The 16965-nt window shown below is 35.7% G+C and overlaps 2 protein-coding genes and 1 non-coding gene across 5 annotated transcripts; 2 read left to right on the forward strand and 1 right to left on the reverse strand.

Annotated features, from left to right (window-relative positions):
• Positions 1–1519: 1519 nt before the first annotated feature.
• Positions 1520–3772, reverse strand: LOC147399119 (uncharacterized). The gene is made up of 2 exons (XM_086448556.1): positions 3251–3772; positions 1520–2929 (listed from the first exon to the last, which is right to left on the reverse strand). Exon 2 carries the CDS (start codon positions 2882–2884, stop codon positions 1811–1813), a length of 1074 nt encoding a protein of 357 aa, XP_086304682.1. The 5' UTR covers positions 2885–2929; positions 3251–3772; the 3' UTR covers positions 1520–1810.
• A 3238-nt stretch (positions 3773–7010) lies between these two features.
• LOC147399120 (Prefoldin chaperone subunit family protein) lies at positions 7011–15600 on the forward strand. 3 transcript variants are annotated; one of them, XM_086448559.1, is made up of 7 exons: positions 7011–7148; positions 12162–12260; positions 12753–12782; positions 13393–13494; positions 14103–14210; positions 14854–14908; positions 15341–15600. In XM_086448559.1, the coding sequence occupies exons 2-7, from the start codon at positions 12169–12171 to the stop codon at positions 15392–15394; spliced, it is 441 nt and encodes a 146-aa protein (XP_086304685.1). In that variant the 5' UTR covers positions 7011–7148; positions 12162–12168; the 3' UTR covers positions 15395–15600. The 3 variants fall into 3 exon arrangements, with proteins under 3 accessions (XP_086304685.1, XP_086304684.1, XP_086304683.1); XM_086448558.1 differs by lacking the exon at positions 7011–7148 and adding an exon at positions 7252–7573; XM_086448557.1 differs by lacking the exon at positions 7011–7148 and adding an exon at positions 7910–8490.
• On the forward strand, positions 13130–13247 carry LOC147399121 (small nucleolar RNA U19). The gene has a single exon (XR_015180211.1). It is a non-coding gene; the product is annotated as a small nucleolar RNA U19 (small nucleolar RNA).
• Positions 15601–16965: the final 1365 nt, after the last annotated feature.

A 16965-nucleotide genomic window follows, 5' to 3' on the forward strand; every position in this document is an offset into this window, starting at 1 on the left:
TGATGCAATTTGGGAGGCTACAAAAATCAACTAAATGAATGTAACAGAATCGCTCAAGATCAATCACAGATCTGTGATCTGTAATCACACACTTTAATATTTGAAATTTTGAATTTACTGATCCGTCAACCCATCTTTTATGGGTCTTAAAGTATAGCAATCTTTGGATTTTGTAATTGAGGGTCCTGATTAATTTGATAAATGAGTTTAACAGATCCAATCGCAAATCTTACAGCTTTGCCACCTAACACTTCTAGCATAGACTACCCCTTAAAGAAATATGAGAGAGAGAGAGAGAGAGAGAGAGAGAATGTGGGATTAATTTTTTTTCAACGGGAAATTTAAAAAAAAAAAATTCATAAATAAATACATTTATTAAAATAAATAAATAAATTTTTTGGAATTTGTTTGACATGAACACGAAAAACCAATATCAAGAAGAAATATAGTAGCATGGGCACAGCTAATATCGTTTTCTTCCAACTGAAACAATAACATTACCTATGATGTCCAATATAGTTGAAAATGTCAATGCATCGACTTAAGTTTCAAAGGTAAGAGTTATCCATTCTGGAGTTGCTCAAGAAGAAGAAGAATCAAGAGATATCCCAAGGTAAATGTCCATGCTGATAATAACCTGGATGACATCTCAAAGATTTAACTCAATCTTAACTAGAAAGATTTGCAGGCACTATTAAAGATTAGTTTTTCAATAGAGGGGCTACTAGATGAGGTTTGACATGATCAATGAAGTTCCAATTCAGTTGTATTCTTCAAGGAATAAGGTTCCACGCTTGCTGAATGGAACCCGAACCAGAAAGTGTAACCTTGATGATGAGGTTGAACATGAAGTAACGAGATTTATCAAAAAAGAATGGACATATTCGATAGAATAATGCTGAAGTGACCTCAATATTGGACCTCGAATCGCACAACCTAACGTGAAAGTGTATGGGAACCATTGATCTTTTCCTCGAGATACGAGTGAAAAGCATCTATGGTTCCTATTCACATTCATGTCAAGATGTGCGATATGAGGTCCAATATTGAGGTCACTCCAGCATGACTCTGTTTGATATAGATGAGCACAGTAGTTTACAAACAAAATCCATGATGTTGCAAGTAGGCCTTCTCATAAAACTAGTTTCTTATATATGAACATAGCAAGTAGCCTCTCATCCAAATCATAAATTCCACTAACATTTGAAAACAAAATCAATCGCCATTAAGCAAGAAATAAGCTGAATAATCTATGTTACAGGAGGAAACAAGGTATTTTACAAGTTCACATCCACAGAGACGATAACCATCCACACCTTAAAACTAGTAAGTGGTGCCATCTTGAATCTAGATAGCATTTCAACTATAAAAGAGTTTCATGTACTGAGACATATTACTAAAAATTTGTGGTATATTTAGAAAGGATTACAATAATCATATGCTTGCACCAGCCAACTTGAGCTGTAATTGTCAAAAATCCTGAAGGTTGACTACATTGAAGGTCTGTTACAAAGGAAAATAAGAACAAAGAATGTTTACTGAACAATTTCATGTAATTTTGTATCTATGTTGAATGAAAACAAGAAGTATATGGTATACAAAGAATCTTATGTGAATATGAAATACAATTAATTCACCATAGTTGCTTCCCTTCATCCCTGGTAGCTTGTAGAACACTTGAGAAGTAACCTTACATACTTGAAGAATTAATATGAACCCTCTATAGTTTTCCGCCTGTCACAACTCCCTATTTTCTGTTTATTAACATGACAAATGGTGGATGAAATAGAAACACCATTGAAGAACAACATTATTGAATATCCAATGATCCAGAAGAAAGAGCCACAGCTTCTACAAGGGCGTGCCCATCTAGTTCTGAAATTTCCATACTAGACGACCTACAAGTGAAGTAGAAAACAACGCTCATCATAGAATCAATAAGTACCACTAACGAATACATAACCACCAACAAAGGCCCTTCCCATATCCTCGAAGACCCATCTCCGTAGCTCAAAGTCTTCACCCTATGTTCAAACAACCCCTCCACAAAGGCCATCCCTATTGTCGATCCAAGAAACATCAGAAGACCCACTTGAGTCTGTCCCTTGATTAGGACACCAGATCGAAGCAAAGCCTGTGGGCCTGATACATCCTCCAAAACAGAGATGACAATCGCAATATTACAGATAATAATCGCATTGGCAAACGTAACAGAGAAGATCAGTCCCACCATCATCGCAGGATACATGATCAAATCAGAGGGACAACCCACCAAAGAAAAAATGTTGCAGACAGCGATAAGCAGAACAAGAAACAAAGTTAGGCAACCAACGATCACGACACAGACCCATATATATGTCGAAACAAGACGCCTCCAAATTCTTGCAACAATTGCAAAAAACTCCGACATTTTGAAGTTCTTTCTGGAATATGTGCAATATACAGAGTACACAATTGCAACTTTGGATAACAATGAGAATGTGATGTACAAAGGGAAGCAAGAAACGGTCGAAAGGACCATCTCTGATAAGCGTTGGCACGACTGTTTGACAAAAGGCTTCAAAGGAAGTCCGCTTGAACGGGCAACTAACATAAGTCTAACGGTCAATCTTTTCAAGATCGACTGATCGACTAGGACATTAGAGAGTAGTACAGAGGATACAGGGCAAATGAGCGCCACTGCAATCACCATGAAACCAGTTGCATTGTATCGAAGAATTCTAACGGTTTCTCGCAAGATCTCCAATGCACTCAGTGTATGGAACTGCTGATCAGAGCCAAGGCTCCTATGGATACCAGAATCTAGTAATTCCAACTCTTCCAAACCTCCATGCTTTGAGGAATCAAAATCGATTCTACGATGATTTACACTAGAGGCCTCCATTTTGAATCTTGATCAAGATTTTCAGAAATTCAGATCATATCCAATCTGTAAATAGACATTATCTTCACAAGATTATACATTATGAGTGTTTAATCTCCGGATCTGATACCGATTTTCAGAATAAAAGAAGAAAATACGAAGAAAATCGTTCTCCATTTACAGTCGAAAGAACAAGAACAACATATTGAGGTTACGGTGGCAGAAACGAATACAAATATTGGATTTGTGTGCTATATTCTGTAAATTAGTCAATAAATGTTCGATTTACAGAATCCTTAAGGGAAATTCTCATAAAAAGATAATAAAAGATCCCGATCTGACAAAGAAAAAGATCTGAATTATCACATAATCGAAGCGTTTGAGTACCTGTAGAAGCGGATCCAAACTCATTAACCATGCGATTGTATGCGTATGTGTGAGAGAGAGAGATTCAAACCATGCGATTGTATGTGTGTGTGTGTGAGAGAGAGAGAGAGATTCAATGGCGGAGTTTCAGAATCGAAGGGAGGTCTCTAATGGAGGAAGAAAGAGGAACAACTCGAGTAAGGGTCGCGATGCTTGAAGCTCCTCCGAAATAGATTCGGATGGGAAACGAGAATACGAGATGCGAAACGTGTTAAGAGAAGACTCGTCAGACTGACGACCTCATGAGGGTTTGTTTCAACACGCGTGTACTTCGCTTCATTGTAATTACATGTAATGGAACTTCGATTTTTCGGTCAAATTGACAACACATCCCTTGACCGGGGACTGTGAAATATTAAAAAAAAAAAAAATAGAGAAATTACTTAAAGAACTCTCGCGAAGGGACTTCTTTCTCAATAATCCCTAAGTTTTGAACGGTCTCTGAATAGTTTATTTAGTAAAATTTTCTTTTCTTAACAGTCCATGGTCAAGCATAGACCTCATCTCCAACATTTCTCACAATTGAGTGTGCTAACCGTTTGAATTCATCATTTTCATAAAAAAAAAAAATTATTTTTTATTTTTGGCATGAATCAATTTCGAAGACTCCATCATGTTGGAATGGTTTTTAAAAATGAAGAAATCATTTTCAAGTGGTTTTTCAAACATTGTGAGGATATATGTAAAAATTTCCCATTTTTTTCTTAATTTTTGTATGAAAATCGATTAAGAATGATTTTTTTTTTTGGTTGAAACAATCTAAACTAGTTGTTATCTCAAGTTTTTAATTGATTTTTCATGTATTTTAGTAAAAAAAAAAAAACTCGAAAATTGAAAATGGGTGGGTTTTACCGATATTGAACTCAACAATAAATAAAAAGCGTTGAGTTCGACAAAAATAAAAAATGGTGAATTCGACAATAAATAATGGTGAGTTCGACAGTAAAAATTATGAACTTGACATAAAATAAAAAATGTCAATTTTAACAATAAATAAAAGTAGTGAACTCGATAGTAAATAATAGTGAGTTCAACAGAAAAAATTGTGAATTCGATAGTAAATAAAAAGCATCGAGTTCGACAATAAATAAAAGTGGTGAACTCAACAGAAAATAAAAGTATCGTGCTGGGGTGACACAAGATTTACTATGATTCTCACAATTCTGACGTGAACATGCATACATAACCGTAGATGGTTTTTACTCATATCACGAGGAAACACATTTATGATTATGTGCACATCCCACGTCAGACTTGTGAGAATCGCAATAAATATCCTGTGTCATTCCATCATTTTCCAAAATAAAAAAGTGATGAGTGCGTCAATAATGAGGGACCATTTCAAAATGAAAAGTTTACTAAATCTCCTGCCAAGCTACCGTAGAAAATTTAGGGGTTATCTAGAGAGAAGTCTCTTCACGATGGCCCTTTAAATACTTTTTTCAAAAAAATAACCTAAGTACCCTCATATACAAAAGGAGAATTTTATATCCTCTTTGAAGGTTAAAGTATGGGTCCACATCAGATCAGACCAAATCGAGAATGATTCAAGACAGTTAAGGTTGATTTGGTTTGATTTTATAAACAAACAGGTGAATTCTATGTTGAAAATTTGAAGAACAGATAGATTGAGCTAGGTTCTCAGTTCAAGAAGGGTGTCCTAAAACTAAACCAAATTGAGAACCGAACAAATTTTCATTATTTATTAAATATAATATATTTATATTGGGTACCAAACCAACTCAACTATGTTTTTAAGAGCCGTAAAACACTTTTAATAAAAACTTCTGTAATTTTACAATTAGCTCTCCACGAATTACAAAGAACTCCCTCTCCACTTTTACGAAAAATGGATTTTTTTTCTTCTTTTGTTTGATGTAAACTCTAACATTGTTTGATTTTGAATGTATCTGTCTAATTTTTCTTTTACTCAAGTTCAATTCTTCATGTTTGCTTTGATCTCAATATCATCATACCTATATGAAGGCTATTAAATTACTGCTCTTATTTGTATTTCTAGGGCCTTTGTTTTTTGTTGGTCATACCCAATGCTCATACCATGTCTGGGTATTTGCCTTTATTAGAAATACAATTTTTAATGACCTGAGAATCAAGCCGAATTAAAGTCAATTTGGGTTGGTTCGATTTTGAATTTGTCGAATCAAATTGGTTTATCAAAAAAATGGATAATTTATAGTTTCTGAACTTATTTTGATGGGATTAGAAGTTTTCTGAATAAACTGATTTTTGGTGAGATGATCTCCTTGTCATAGAGATTATTCTCACAAAAATTCAGCTCATTCTGAAAATTTTAACTTAAATAAGACAAAATAATTCCGCTATGGAGTGGGTTGCCCTTATTAATTCGTGGAGTGCTCTTATAATTACCCATTGCACAATTACACATGAGCCATTATTTACTGTCAAAAAGACGGTTCTGGACAAGTTTATCCCACAAAAAAAATACAAAATTACCCGACATATCCCTCACCTTAGGGGTGTCAATGGATAGTCGAAATTTGAATTTGAATTTGAAAAATAGGATATTATCTGAAATTTTCGGATATCGGATATCGGATTTCGATACAAATTCGGATGTTACTAAATCCAATTCGATAATATCCGCTCCGATTTAAATACATATGTTATATATTCATGTCATATAACAAAACTCATCTCTCTCTCTCTCTCTCTATATATATATTATATATATATATATATATATATATATATATATATAGGGTCACGTTCCTAAGACTCATATTGAGACTCACATTGCAACACACCGTTTTGTCTTATATGGGCAAAAATGTTTGGAATGAGTTGATTTTTTGTGAGGATGATCTCTGTGATGAGGGGATCATCCTGGCAAAAAATCATCCCATTCCAAAACTTCTAACCCCATCAAAATTGATTTACAAAAATTGGACGGTCTATAATTTTTCAACAAAAATTGGACGGTCTAGAAGTTTCATAATGAGTTGATTTTTGGCAAGGATGATCTCCTCACCATAGAGATCATCCTCACAAAAAATCAGCCCATTCCAAATATTTTTGCCCATATAAGACAAAACGGTGTGTCGCAATGTGAGTCCCAATATGAGTCTTACGAACGCTGTTCATATATATATATATGTGGGTCAGGTTCAAAGGACAATCATTTCTTCACACATATAGACAATGTGTTTTGTCTTATATGGGCAAAAATGTTTGGAATGGACTGATTTTTTGTGAGGATGATCTCTGTGATGAGGGGATCATCCTGGCAAAAAATCATCTCATTCCAAAACTTGTAACCCCATCAAAATTGATTTACAAAAATTGGACGGTCTATAATTTTTCAACAAAAATTGGACGGTCTAGAAGTTTTATAATGAGCTGATTTTTGGCAAGGATGATCTCCTCATCACAGAGATCATCCTCACAAAAAATCAGTCCATTCCAAACATTTTTGCCCATATAAGACAAAACACGTTGTCTATATGTGTAGAAATGATTGTCCTTTGAACCTGACCCATATATATATATATATATATATATATATATTCATATATAGTCTATGTCTTCGTGTCATACAACGAAGTTTAACTTTTAAACCTTTCTTCTCAAAACTCAAACGCAAGAACCAGACCTCCGTTCTGGTTTTCGTAGTTTCGACTGGAAGATCTCCATCACCACCGTCTTCTCCGGCCGGTTAGCACATCCAGGTGATACTTCCTTCCTCTCTCTCTCTCTCTCTCTCAGTCTCAGTCAAACCCTTTTTTATTTTCTCTATGCGAACTCCATGACCATGATCTTCTCCGACCGGCGAACTCCATGACCACCATCTTCTCCGTCTGCCAAGCGTCTATGATTCCAGGTACATACTTCATCTCCCTCTCTCTCTCTCTCTCTCTCTCACTCAATAAGGGTTTGTATGCGCCTCCACGATATTTTTGGATTCCAAAAAGGGTTTTTTACAGACTGAAGAGGTTGGTAGAGACTGAATCTAATTTTCGAAGGATTTTTATCGGACCGGATATTATCGGATATTCGATATGCTTTTCGAATTCGAATTCGAATATTGGTCAGTGATATCCGATCGGATTCGAATTCGAATTCGGATATCATTAAATTTTTTCGGATTCGAATTCGGATATAACATTATCCGATCGGATACCTATCCGTTGACAGCCCTACCTCACCTCTTTCTCGTTGTTGTGTAACAAGTAACCTAAAGCACCATTCTCGCAAAGTCTTCTTCTCCTTCTAGTGGTATTCTCCCATTAATATTATCGTTTAGAGGTGAGTTCTATTAACCCTAACACATAGACACTGTTTTGTCTAGGTGTCCTTGATCAAATCTCTCATCTGCTGCACAAGTAACAAACTTCCCACTATAAGTCCACTTATCTATCTAATCTTCACCAATGTAGTTGTTGAAAGAACAGGCCTCTGACATTCTCTTATATAAGAGTTCACCTTGTTACCTCAAGTGCTTGGCTCAACAAGAACTTTGTTACGAAAATTAACTTAAATTATAATTATAGATACTTTTCTATATAATTTGAATTTAAAATGATAGTATAGCATTTTTATGATTAATAGCTCATGACACATATTTTTATGATTAGTTGAGTTGTAATTCTAAAAACAGTAATTAATACTTATAAGAGCATTTTAATCATATTATCAGAATTGAGGATAGTTCCAACATACTGTTAGAAGTACTTTTGACAGTACTTCTTAAAACTTGTTCCCAAACGCATAGTACTTATCTAGGTCATTCAGCCAGTACTTTGGACAATATTTCCATTTTAGGTACTTCTGGCTCCGACATCCAAACGGGTCCTTAATACCTTGACTATTGTCACATCGAGAAGGGAGAGTCCAGAGCATGGTTTTTAAACTTGTCCGAGACCGAGACGTATCGCCCGAGTTAACTCGGTATCGGAGTTGAACGAGACCAACTCACAAAGTCATTTTTTTGACCGAGTTTTATGACTCACATGCAATTTTTTGATTTGTCTCACGAGACGTCTCAAACATATCGGAAAACTCGTCCGAGACGACTTGGTATCAGAGCTGAACGAGACGAGAAGAGATACCGAGTTTAAAAACCATGGTCCAGAGACCAATGTTGAACATTTGGAGTTGACAAAAGCGGGGTTAGTCTGAAGATACTAAAAATATATATTTGAGAACGACTTCCGTTGCTCTTTGTAAGTTCTTTCATCTTTCTTCTCCTTCTTTACCTTGAGAGATAAAGATAGGTTTTCCCCTTAATTTCTTTTTCAATCTTAGATTGCTTTTTTCCCTTAAAAGTTGCTTTTAAGTGGATTCTGATTGTTTTATCTCTTAAAGAATTTACTAATCTTAGGGTCAATACAGATTTTACTTTTATTTGTGTGTTTTCTTATGTAAATCTGCTAACTGTTTGATCAATTGCCCAATAGAGGTTTCAATAATGATTTGGACTGAATTTTTTTACTACTTATTAGATAATTTGAAAGTCTTTTCGGAACCTAAAGTAATTGAAGACAATGGTGCAAATAAAAAAATTATCCAAAATTGGGAGATTCAATATGGATACAAGCACAAGCAGATAAACATAAGAGTGGAATTAATATGGAGTTCTTCAAACATTGTTGGGATATCGTTTCGAGAGATTTTATGGAGGTTATCAGGGAACTTCAAGATAAGAAGTGCTTGGATTACAGCCTTAATAGTACTTTCGTGGCTCTGATCCCTAAAAGAGCTGGGGCGGATAAGCTAGGAGATTTTAGACCAATTAGTCTGGTGGGTTCGGTGTATAAGATCATATCCAAAGTGCTAGCGTCATGATTGAAAACTGTTCTCCCTAATCTTATTGGGGACGAGCAAGGGGCTTTTATCAAGGGTAGACAGATCTTGGATGGCGTTTTGATGGCTAATGAGTGTCTTGATTCTAGGATCAAAAACAAGGATAAGGGGTTAATAGGAAAAATTGATTTACAAAAGGCTTATGACCATGTGAGCTGGGAGTTCTTGGAGTATATGATGGGGAGGATGGGTTTTGGTTCGAGATGGATAAGTTGGATAATGAAATGTGTTACGACGGTATCTTACTCGATTCTTGTCAATGGGAGTCCGGTCGGTTTTTTTAGAGGGTCGAGAGGTTTGAGGCAAGGGGATCCTTTATCCCCCTTTTTGTTTTTGATTGTAGCTGAAGCCTTGGGGAGATTATTTAGAAGAGCGGTTGACTTAGGTAAGCTTTCGGGTTTTAGGGTTAATGACGGCTCTTTGATTTCTCACCTTCAATTTGCGGATGACACCTTAACTTTTTTGGAGGTTTCGAGGGATCAAGTGAGGGTGCTCCGAGTGTTATTGTGTTGCTTCGAGGCTATGTCAGGTTTACATACTAACCTGCAGAAAAGCAAACTTTTTGGGGTAGGAGAAGTTAATGATATTCATTTGATGGCTTCAACTCTGGGTTGTGGGTATGATACTTTGCCCACTTCCTATTTGGGCTTACCGCTGGGAGCACCCTACAGTAGTATCAAAATTTGGGATGGTGTGATTGAAAGATTGGAAAAAAGGTTGAGTACGTGGAAGGCTAATTATCTTTCGAAAGGAGGGAAAGTGACTTTGATCAAAAGTACCTTAACGAGCATTCCGGTCTACTTTCTCTCTCTTTTCACGCTTCTGAGGTCCGTTGAAATTAGATTGGAAAGGCTTATGAAGAACTTTTTTGTGGAATGACAAGAGTGGTAGGAAGAAGTTTCATTTGGTTAGATGGAAGGTGATTTGCATGCCCAAGACGAATGGAGGACTAGGCATTAGGGGTCTTAGATTAGCCAATAGAGCGCTTCTAGGAAAGTGGCTTTGGAGGTTTGGCGAGGAGAGGGGTAGTTTGTGGAGGAAGGTTATTATGGCTAAATATGGGGAGAGGAGTCTAGGTTGGTATAGCGGTGAGTCTAAAACCTCGTATGGGTGTAGCCTATGGAAAGGGATTCTGAAAGTTAGCAAGGATTTTGAGCAAGGGATTAGATTCAAAGTGGGTGTGGGGGACAGAATTAGATTTTGGGAAGATTGTTGGTGCGGACCTTCGTCGCTGGCGTCTCAATTTCCATCATTATACGTCTGTTCTGTTAAGAAGAATCATTCAATCCAGCAATGTTTGATTCGCAACGAGTCCGATCCTACTTGGGATTTGGGGTTCAGGAGAAATTTTAATGATTGGGAGCTAACCGAGGTTACATCTTTCTTCGATCTCTTGCATACGCTTCATCGCAACGAAAGTGAACAGGATAGGTGGGAATGGATTAGAGTGAAGGACTCGAGATTCTCTGTTAGATCCTTCATAAATGGCTCACTCCTAGTGCTGAGCGTACCATCTCGGCTTCCATCATTTGGTTCAGGTCAGTGCCTTCTAAAATCTCTTTCTTTGTCTGGTTGGCTTCCCTTGGTAGGATTCTTACGATGGATAACTTGATTGCTCGGGGTTGGATCACTCCTAACTGTTGTCCCCTTTGCTTGATGGAAGGGGAATCTGTTGATCACATTTTAATTCATTGCCCTTTTTCCTATAATATATGGTCAAGTTTCTTTGGTTTATTCCGTATGACTTGGGTTTTCCCTCATAAGTTTTCATCGTTGTTGAAAGAGAGGACCAGTAATGTCTTTCACACCAGAAAACGTTACCTGTGGGCTATGCTACCTTCGGCTATTGCTTGGGGGATTTGGAATGAAAGGAATAACATGGTGTTTAATGGCAAGATTAGAAGCTCTTATACAAGTTTTTTAGAGATTTTGGGCTTCTTATACCTTTGGTCCAAACAAAATATAGAGTTCGTGGGAACTTCGTTTGATGATTTTGTTTTTAGATGGAACTCTTTATGTAACCATTGATGTTGTTTGCTCTTCTTCTTTGTTGCTTTCTATGAGGCTTTCTCGGCCTCCTTGTATTCTGTTTTTTCTTTCTCCTTGAAATATATTATACTTTTCAAATAAAAAAAAAAAAAAAAAAAAAAAAAAATCTCTGGAATTACAGACCATGTGACAAAGGTAGTTTGATTCACTGCTGCAAGTTCTCTCTACCCACTAGGATTGTTTTGTGGACATTTATTCTGATATCCAAGTGCCAAAGTTCACAAATTTTGTCTTAGGTTTCTTTTTGAATCTCAAAAACTCAATGTACTAGGATGACACTAGTCTTGAGTCGACAACAACTTATTTGATACTCATTGAGTTGGGGTCTAAATTTTCAAGTTTTTGGACTTCGAAGGTCTAAATTTTATATCATTTCATCGTAGAACTGCTTCAAAGTATGTCCAACCAGGGTTTTTTTATCTAACAAGCCATAGAAATATGTTTGATTATTAGGCATTATCTCTATATAAATGGAAATTCAATTCAGCCTCGTTCAATTGTAGAACATTTAGTGTAAAATCGAATCAATGATCAATCTAGAACCTCCAAACGCTTCTCTAATTTGATGCAAGAAACTTCTTGTTATGAACTCAATTTGGTATTTTATGATCTAAGTAAATTATGTCTGACAAGATAAAATAATAGGGATTTAGGAAGTAGGGGAGGAAATATTTGAGAGAAGTCCACTGGGAGGAGGTTTTACCCCCTTAAACGTAGTCGCTCCTCTGAAAGTTGCTACATCAATAAACTGTTCTAGTATTTTTATTCTTTTCAAGATCATAGTACTTGTTAAACAACTCTTATTGGACCCATGGATTGAACTCATCGAAGTCGTGAAACCTTATTACAACAATGGGATTCTAAACTAAGGCTGGGGTGAAATCCATGACAATGACATATAGTCGAATGGGTATTGAGGTAGTTTTGCTTTTCTCTTTCATGATTGGTTGGGGATTCTAATTTGGTTTCCTCCTTGTTACAGGACTGAAATGGACATTTTTCGGCAGGAAAAGATTCAGAGGTTTGAGGATTTCGTTGACCGCCGGTTGAAGCCAGATCTTGTACGAGCTATTGCTGAACGGTATACTCTTTCATCTCTTTTTATTTTTTTATTTTAATGTTGTCTGGATTTTTAATTCCTACTAATACTATAATGAACTTGCTATGTGTGTTATGTTTGTTTTATTTTAAGCTTGGTGAGAAAATCTTGTTTAGTTGAGATTTTATATCCTTGTTGGGCTTTACCCTTTGCAACCTTAATCCCATATGTATGCATGGCCTGTTAATTTGATGAACTGAAGTGTGCTATCTGTAGGACACATTTCAGATCGTTGTAGCCTCAAGTCACACCCATAGGGTGATTCTAACCAACTAACAAATATGTTCCATAATTGAATCTCACCCCATAGATTATCACACATTCACACCCATAAGTGTTGTTTGGATGCCAACATGTACTTTGGATTATCACACTCAAAAAAACTCTCCAGGTTCAAATGTTGCTTGTTCAAATTGTTTGGTCGCAAGTAAGTTGAATGGCAGAACAAGCTAACTAAGTTTTTCTATTTTGCAGGGACAAGGTCTTTGGTCAACAAAAAGTTTTGTATCCTTTTTTACCTTTTTTTCTTTTTCATTTTGCTTGGAAATGTATTTATGTAGTTGGGGTTGTAGGACAAATAGCTTGCTTTCTTTCCTCTCTTAATTAAAGGGAACTTTCATGAGACATTACTGGATTGCTTAAATTGTTTTTGTTCATTAATAGGATTAGTTCTATCAACTAATAAATTCTTTTGGAGGCTAGAGAAGTTTGCAAAAATGAAAAATCTCCTCTATAACCATATTTTTTTCTACACTTTTTTTCATTCAGCTTCTCATTTTTTTTTTCTTTTTGGGTTACTGCCTCTTTGAGTAGTGCCCCATATGGACTTTTGGGGCTCTCCAAATTATATCATCTGGCTTAGTTAGTAGGCGCATGGTGATGGATCTTTTTTTGGTTGACCTTCTCAGCCCTTTTGAGGGGACATTATGATGCTTCAATCTATTGTTCTCCAAGCAGCCTTGGACATTTCTACTTGAGCTTTTTTTTTTTACTTTTGAAAAATATTTCTACACATTCTATTACTAATAAAAAAAAGATCATATTTGCAGAGGCTTTTGGATATGGATGCATAGCTTGTCTCTGTTGTTTCTTGACTCCAGTTTACATCTTTTAGCTTGGACTTGAAAAGGAATATAGAGAATTTGGAAAAAAATGGCGTCACTAGCCTCCGTACAATGGTCAATCTGGGTTCTGAGGTGTACATGCAAGCTGATGTGTATGTTTATGATATATCCTCTTTCTTGAGCACCTTGTTCATTTAATTTGCATATGGATGCATGCGACTATGTTAATTGTTCTTGAAAAAAAAAAAAAAAAAATTGGCCAATAAAGAAAGTTATGCTATCGTCTTACATCTTTGAGGCCTATGACACCATTGAAGGATATCGCATGGTAAAGAACTGAAACTATAAAACCTTTTACCCTTTATATTTTACTCCACGCTTTACATCTCCAGTGTATGGGTTTGGGCCGATGTACGAGTCGTGGCTTATAGACTTTAAGCAGTGTGATCAATGTGCTCTGTAAGCAGTCAAATTGAAAATATAACACCATTTATGTTATATTCCATGCTTTACATCCTCCACTCAAGGATTGAAACTACTCTAGCAGTATGATCCACTGGTGTTTCTTTGTTATTATAAGTAGTAGTCTCACATTAATAGGCTCATATTCTTAAGTTGTCATCTGTGATCTTTTCGTACTAAGTTGTTAGAAGATACGCTCACTTGATGTTCAATGCTTACTTCAAAACAAGTGTTAAGTCATCTAGCTGTATTTTCCCTTATAGTATTTTTTTTTTCCTTCCTTTTGGCATGTTGACAGGCCAGATACACGGCGTATCTTTGTGGATATCGGTCTTGGATTTCATGTGGAGTTTACCTGGTCCGAAGCTTTGGAGTTCATATCAGTAAAGGAAGCAAGACTAGCCAAGTATGTACATACAATACCTTTCAGTAGATCAGATTAGCTTTATTGAGTACATCGACAAAATTAGATAATATCTGCAACCCACAGGGTTCCTTTTTGTCAATTATAGATGAACGCTTTAAATTAGCTTTAAAGAGAGTGACTTGGTACCCAAATAGTCCGGTTTCCATATAAGTTCTTAACCATCCGCAATGTATACTTCTTTGTTGAATAATCAATTATTCGTCGAACTTTCCCCCCTAACTGTTCAAAATAATGTTGTAAGTTGGAAGATCATGCTCATCTGCTCAGGCCTATGAGATTTACTTGGTGGAATAAATTGGATTGTGTTTCCCAGCCAAATACAAACCACCCAAACGCACCACATGTATGAGCATCACAGGATCAAAACAGGCGGGAATAATTGACGCTATTGAAATCTAAATAATCTGGTCAAAATGTACCATCACTTGTATTAACCTCAGTTTATTATGCAGGCTGATAGAATAGTGTAATACTACTTACCCCAAACAAGTATTTACACAGTTAGTTTCATCTATTTTAAGGCTAATAAAGTTGGTAATTTATGCTTGGTGATGGTTTTCCTTATATTATGAACCTCTTGAAATTTCAACTATGATCAAACGTTTTCTTTGTTATTCTGCAGACAAATAGAGGATTATACACGTCTAATTGCATCCATTAAAGCCCAAATCAAACTGGTATGTTGTCATTCATTCTAGTCACCTATTTCCTGTCTTATACACATTTTCTTTTAGATATATATAAGTAGTCTAGAACTCAATTTTGTGGACTTCCAAGGAGAAATGTTTACAATCAACTATACCTGAACCTTCAAGTATCTCATTCGATAAGATTTCTAGGTGATGTTTACAAGGAGACAGAACCGGCAGGTTCCATAAACTAGAAATTATAGAAAATAGGATTAATTATATGGGCTGGGATGATCTAATGGTGACACATTTGAGTGAGGTGCTGACCCACTTTTGGAATAGTGGTCCTTACTTCCTAAGCATTATATTAATGACCATGCCGGTGGTAGACTGTATTTGTGGCCTAATCAATGTAGACCTCAAGACTCTTCATGTCTCTTACCTCAAAATTGGAGCTGTAATTTACATATTTTTTTTCAGGTCTGTGAAGGTATTCGGGAGTTACTCCAACTTCCAGCTGAGAGAGCTTACTGAGATCTTCATCCCAGGGAGATGCTATCCTGAAGAAGGCCCCGCCTTATGTCTCTCTCTTGTGTAGACCTTTGCCTTAGTAACAAATTGTAACTTATATATGTAAGAGACCTTATATGTTCTGTTTTCAAACCTTTCTTCATAAGATACAGAGGTGCTCGGTCGGTTATAAAGTTTGAATAGATTTGGTATGTGAATGTTTTTTAATCTATGCTGGAGTAACATTAAAATGTACATCGTGGGGGAAGTCAGAAATTTCGGATGTGGATATGTGTCAGAACCCCCCCCCCCCCCCCCCGCCCCGCGTACATTTTAATGCATTATATTTTTATTTATTTATTTATAATAATAAAACTAATAATAACCTTTATTAGAACAAATTGTAGTTGTGTTCTTGTGGTGTTTTTATAAATGACCAGAGTTTGCTCGGCACATGTCCTCATTGGGTTAAGAGGGTAATAGAGGAAAGACAAAAAAAATTGGAGGAGATGAAAGGTAATATATGAAGTTGAAGAGACATTCCTGGAAAGAGAGTGAAAGAGGAAAGGTAATAAAATTGTTTTCAAGATACATTCCTTGGAGGGATAAAGATTGAGAAGGGGAGGAGAGGAAGATTGAGACAAAGAGAGGATTATTGTCATGTTTTATCATATAGATGCAAACGCATATGTTATTATTATCATTTTTTTTTTTGTTGTAATTAATAATATTAGTTAAAAAGAATATAAGACCGGGTTGTAATTTAAAAACTTACTAATGTGATTTTAAGATATGAGATTGTAATTTTATTAATAATTGATAAAAATGATCTTGATAATATTAAGTTTAAATGTAAAAGTAAGAGCATTTTTTACCATTTAAATTTTGGTGTCAAGCCACTTCTACTTCGACTTCTCTCATTATAATAGTAAAGATGTGATTGAAACTAAAAAAAAAAGTTGTTTGCATTAATTTGTAAATGATATTTTTTTTCATATTTTATGATGAAAAAAAGTCCTCTTATGTAAATAGATGGAATGCTACTATCACTTAAGATTTTTTTTGCCTCGATCATTTTTTAAGTACCAAAATCGATGTGTACATCCTATTTTTGGCAGTTCTTGGTCTACTAATTTTATATTCAGAATTATCAAGAATTAGGACCAAAAAATTATGATGGCTCTAGTTATTTGTACCTTAGGAATCGAATTAGATATCTTACATTTTATAAGAAATCCAAATTAAAAAAAAAATCATATCAAACTAAAATAAATTTTACATGAAGGCATATGTAGCATAAAATACAATAAAACAACCCCTCCATTGATTCAACCAATAAGAATTGGGCACAGTGGTAAGAGCCTCCCTCCAAAAAGGGAGAGGTCTTGAGTTCAACCCCCTTTGTTGGTCACTTTAAGGTTGTGTTTGGGTTGAGAGAAGTGGAGAGAAAAGAAAAGAAAATAAAAGAGTTTCTCTCTATTTCTTCTATTTGGATTGTTAAGTGGGGAGAGAAGAGAAAAAATGTGGGTTTTCTTTCTCTCCAAAAGTGGAGAGAAAGAGGAGAGAAATAGAGAGAAACCCTTTTAAAATATTTT

This window comes from Akebia trifoliata, chromosome 7 (genome assembly GCF_017979445.1).
Source record: "Akebia trifoliata isolate Shusen 1 chromosome 7, ASM1797944v1, whole genome shotgun sequence".
Lineage (NCBI taxonomy): Eukaryota > Viridiplantae > Streptophyta > Magnoliopsida > Ranunculales > Lardizabalaceae > Akebia > Akebia trifoliata.

Excerpts from the sequence above, each read along its gene's own strand:
- LOC147399120 (XM_086448559.1), top strand. The coding sequence starts at position 12,169 with ATGGACATTTTTCGGCAGGAAAAGATTCAGAGGTTTGAGGATTTCGTT. Across the intron at positions 13,495-14,102 it reads GTGTACATGCAAGCTGATGT|GCCAGATACACGGCGTATCT; the intron begins GTATGTTTATGA and ends GCATGTTGACAG. Across the intron at positions 14,909-15,340 it reads TTAAAGCCCAAATCAAACTG|GTCTGTGAAGGTATTCGGGA; the intron begins GTATGTTGTCAT and ends ATTTTTTTTCAG.
- LOC147399119 (XM_086448556.1), bottom strand. The coding sequence starts at position 2,884 with ATGGAGGCCTCTAGTGTAAATCATCGTAGAATCGATTTTGATTCCTCA.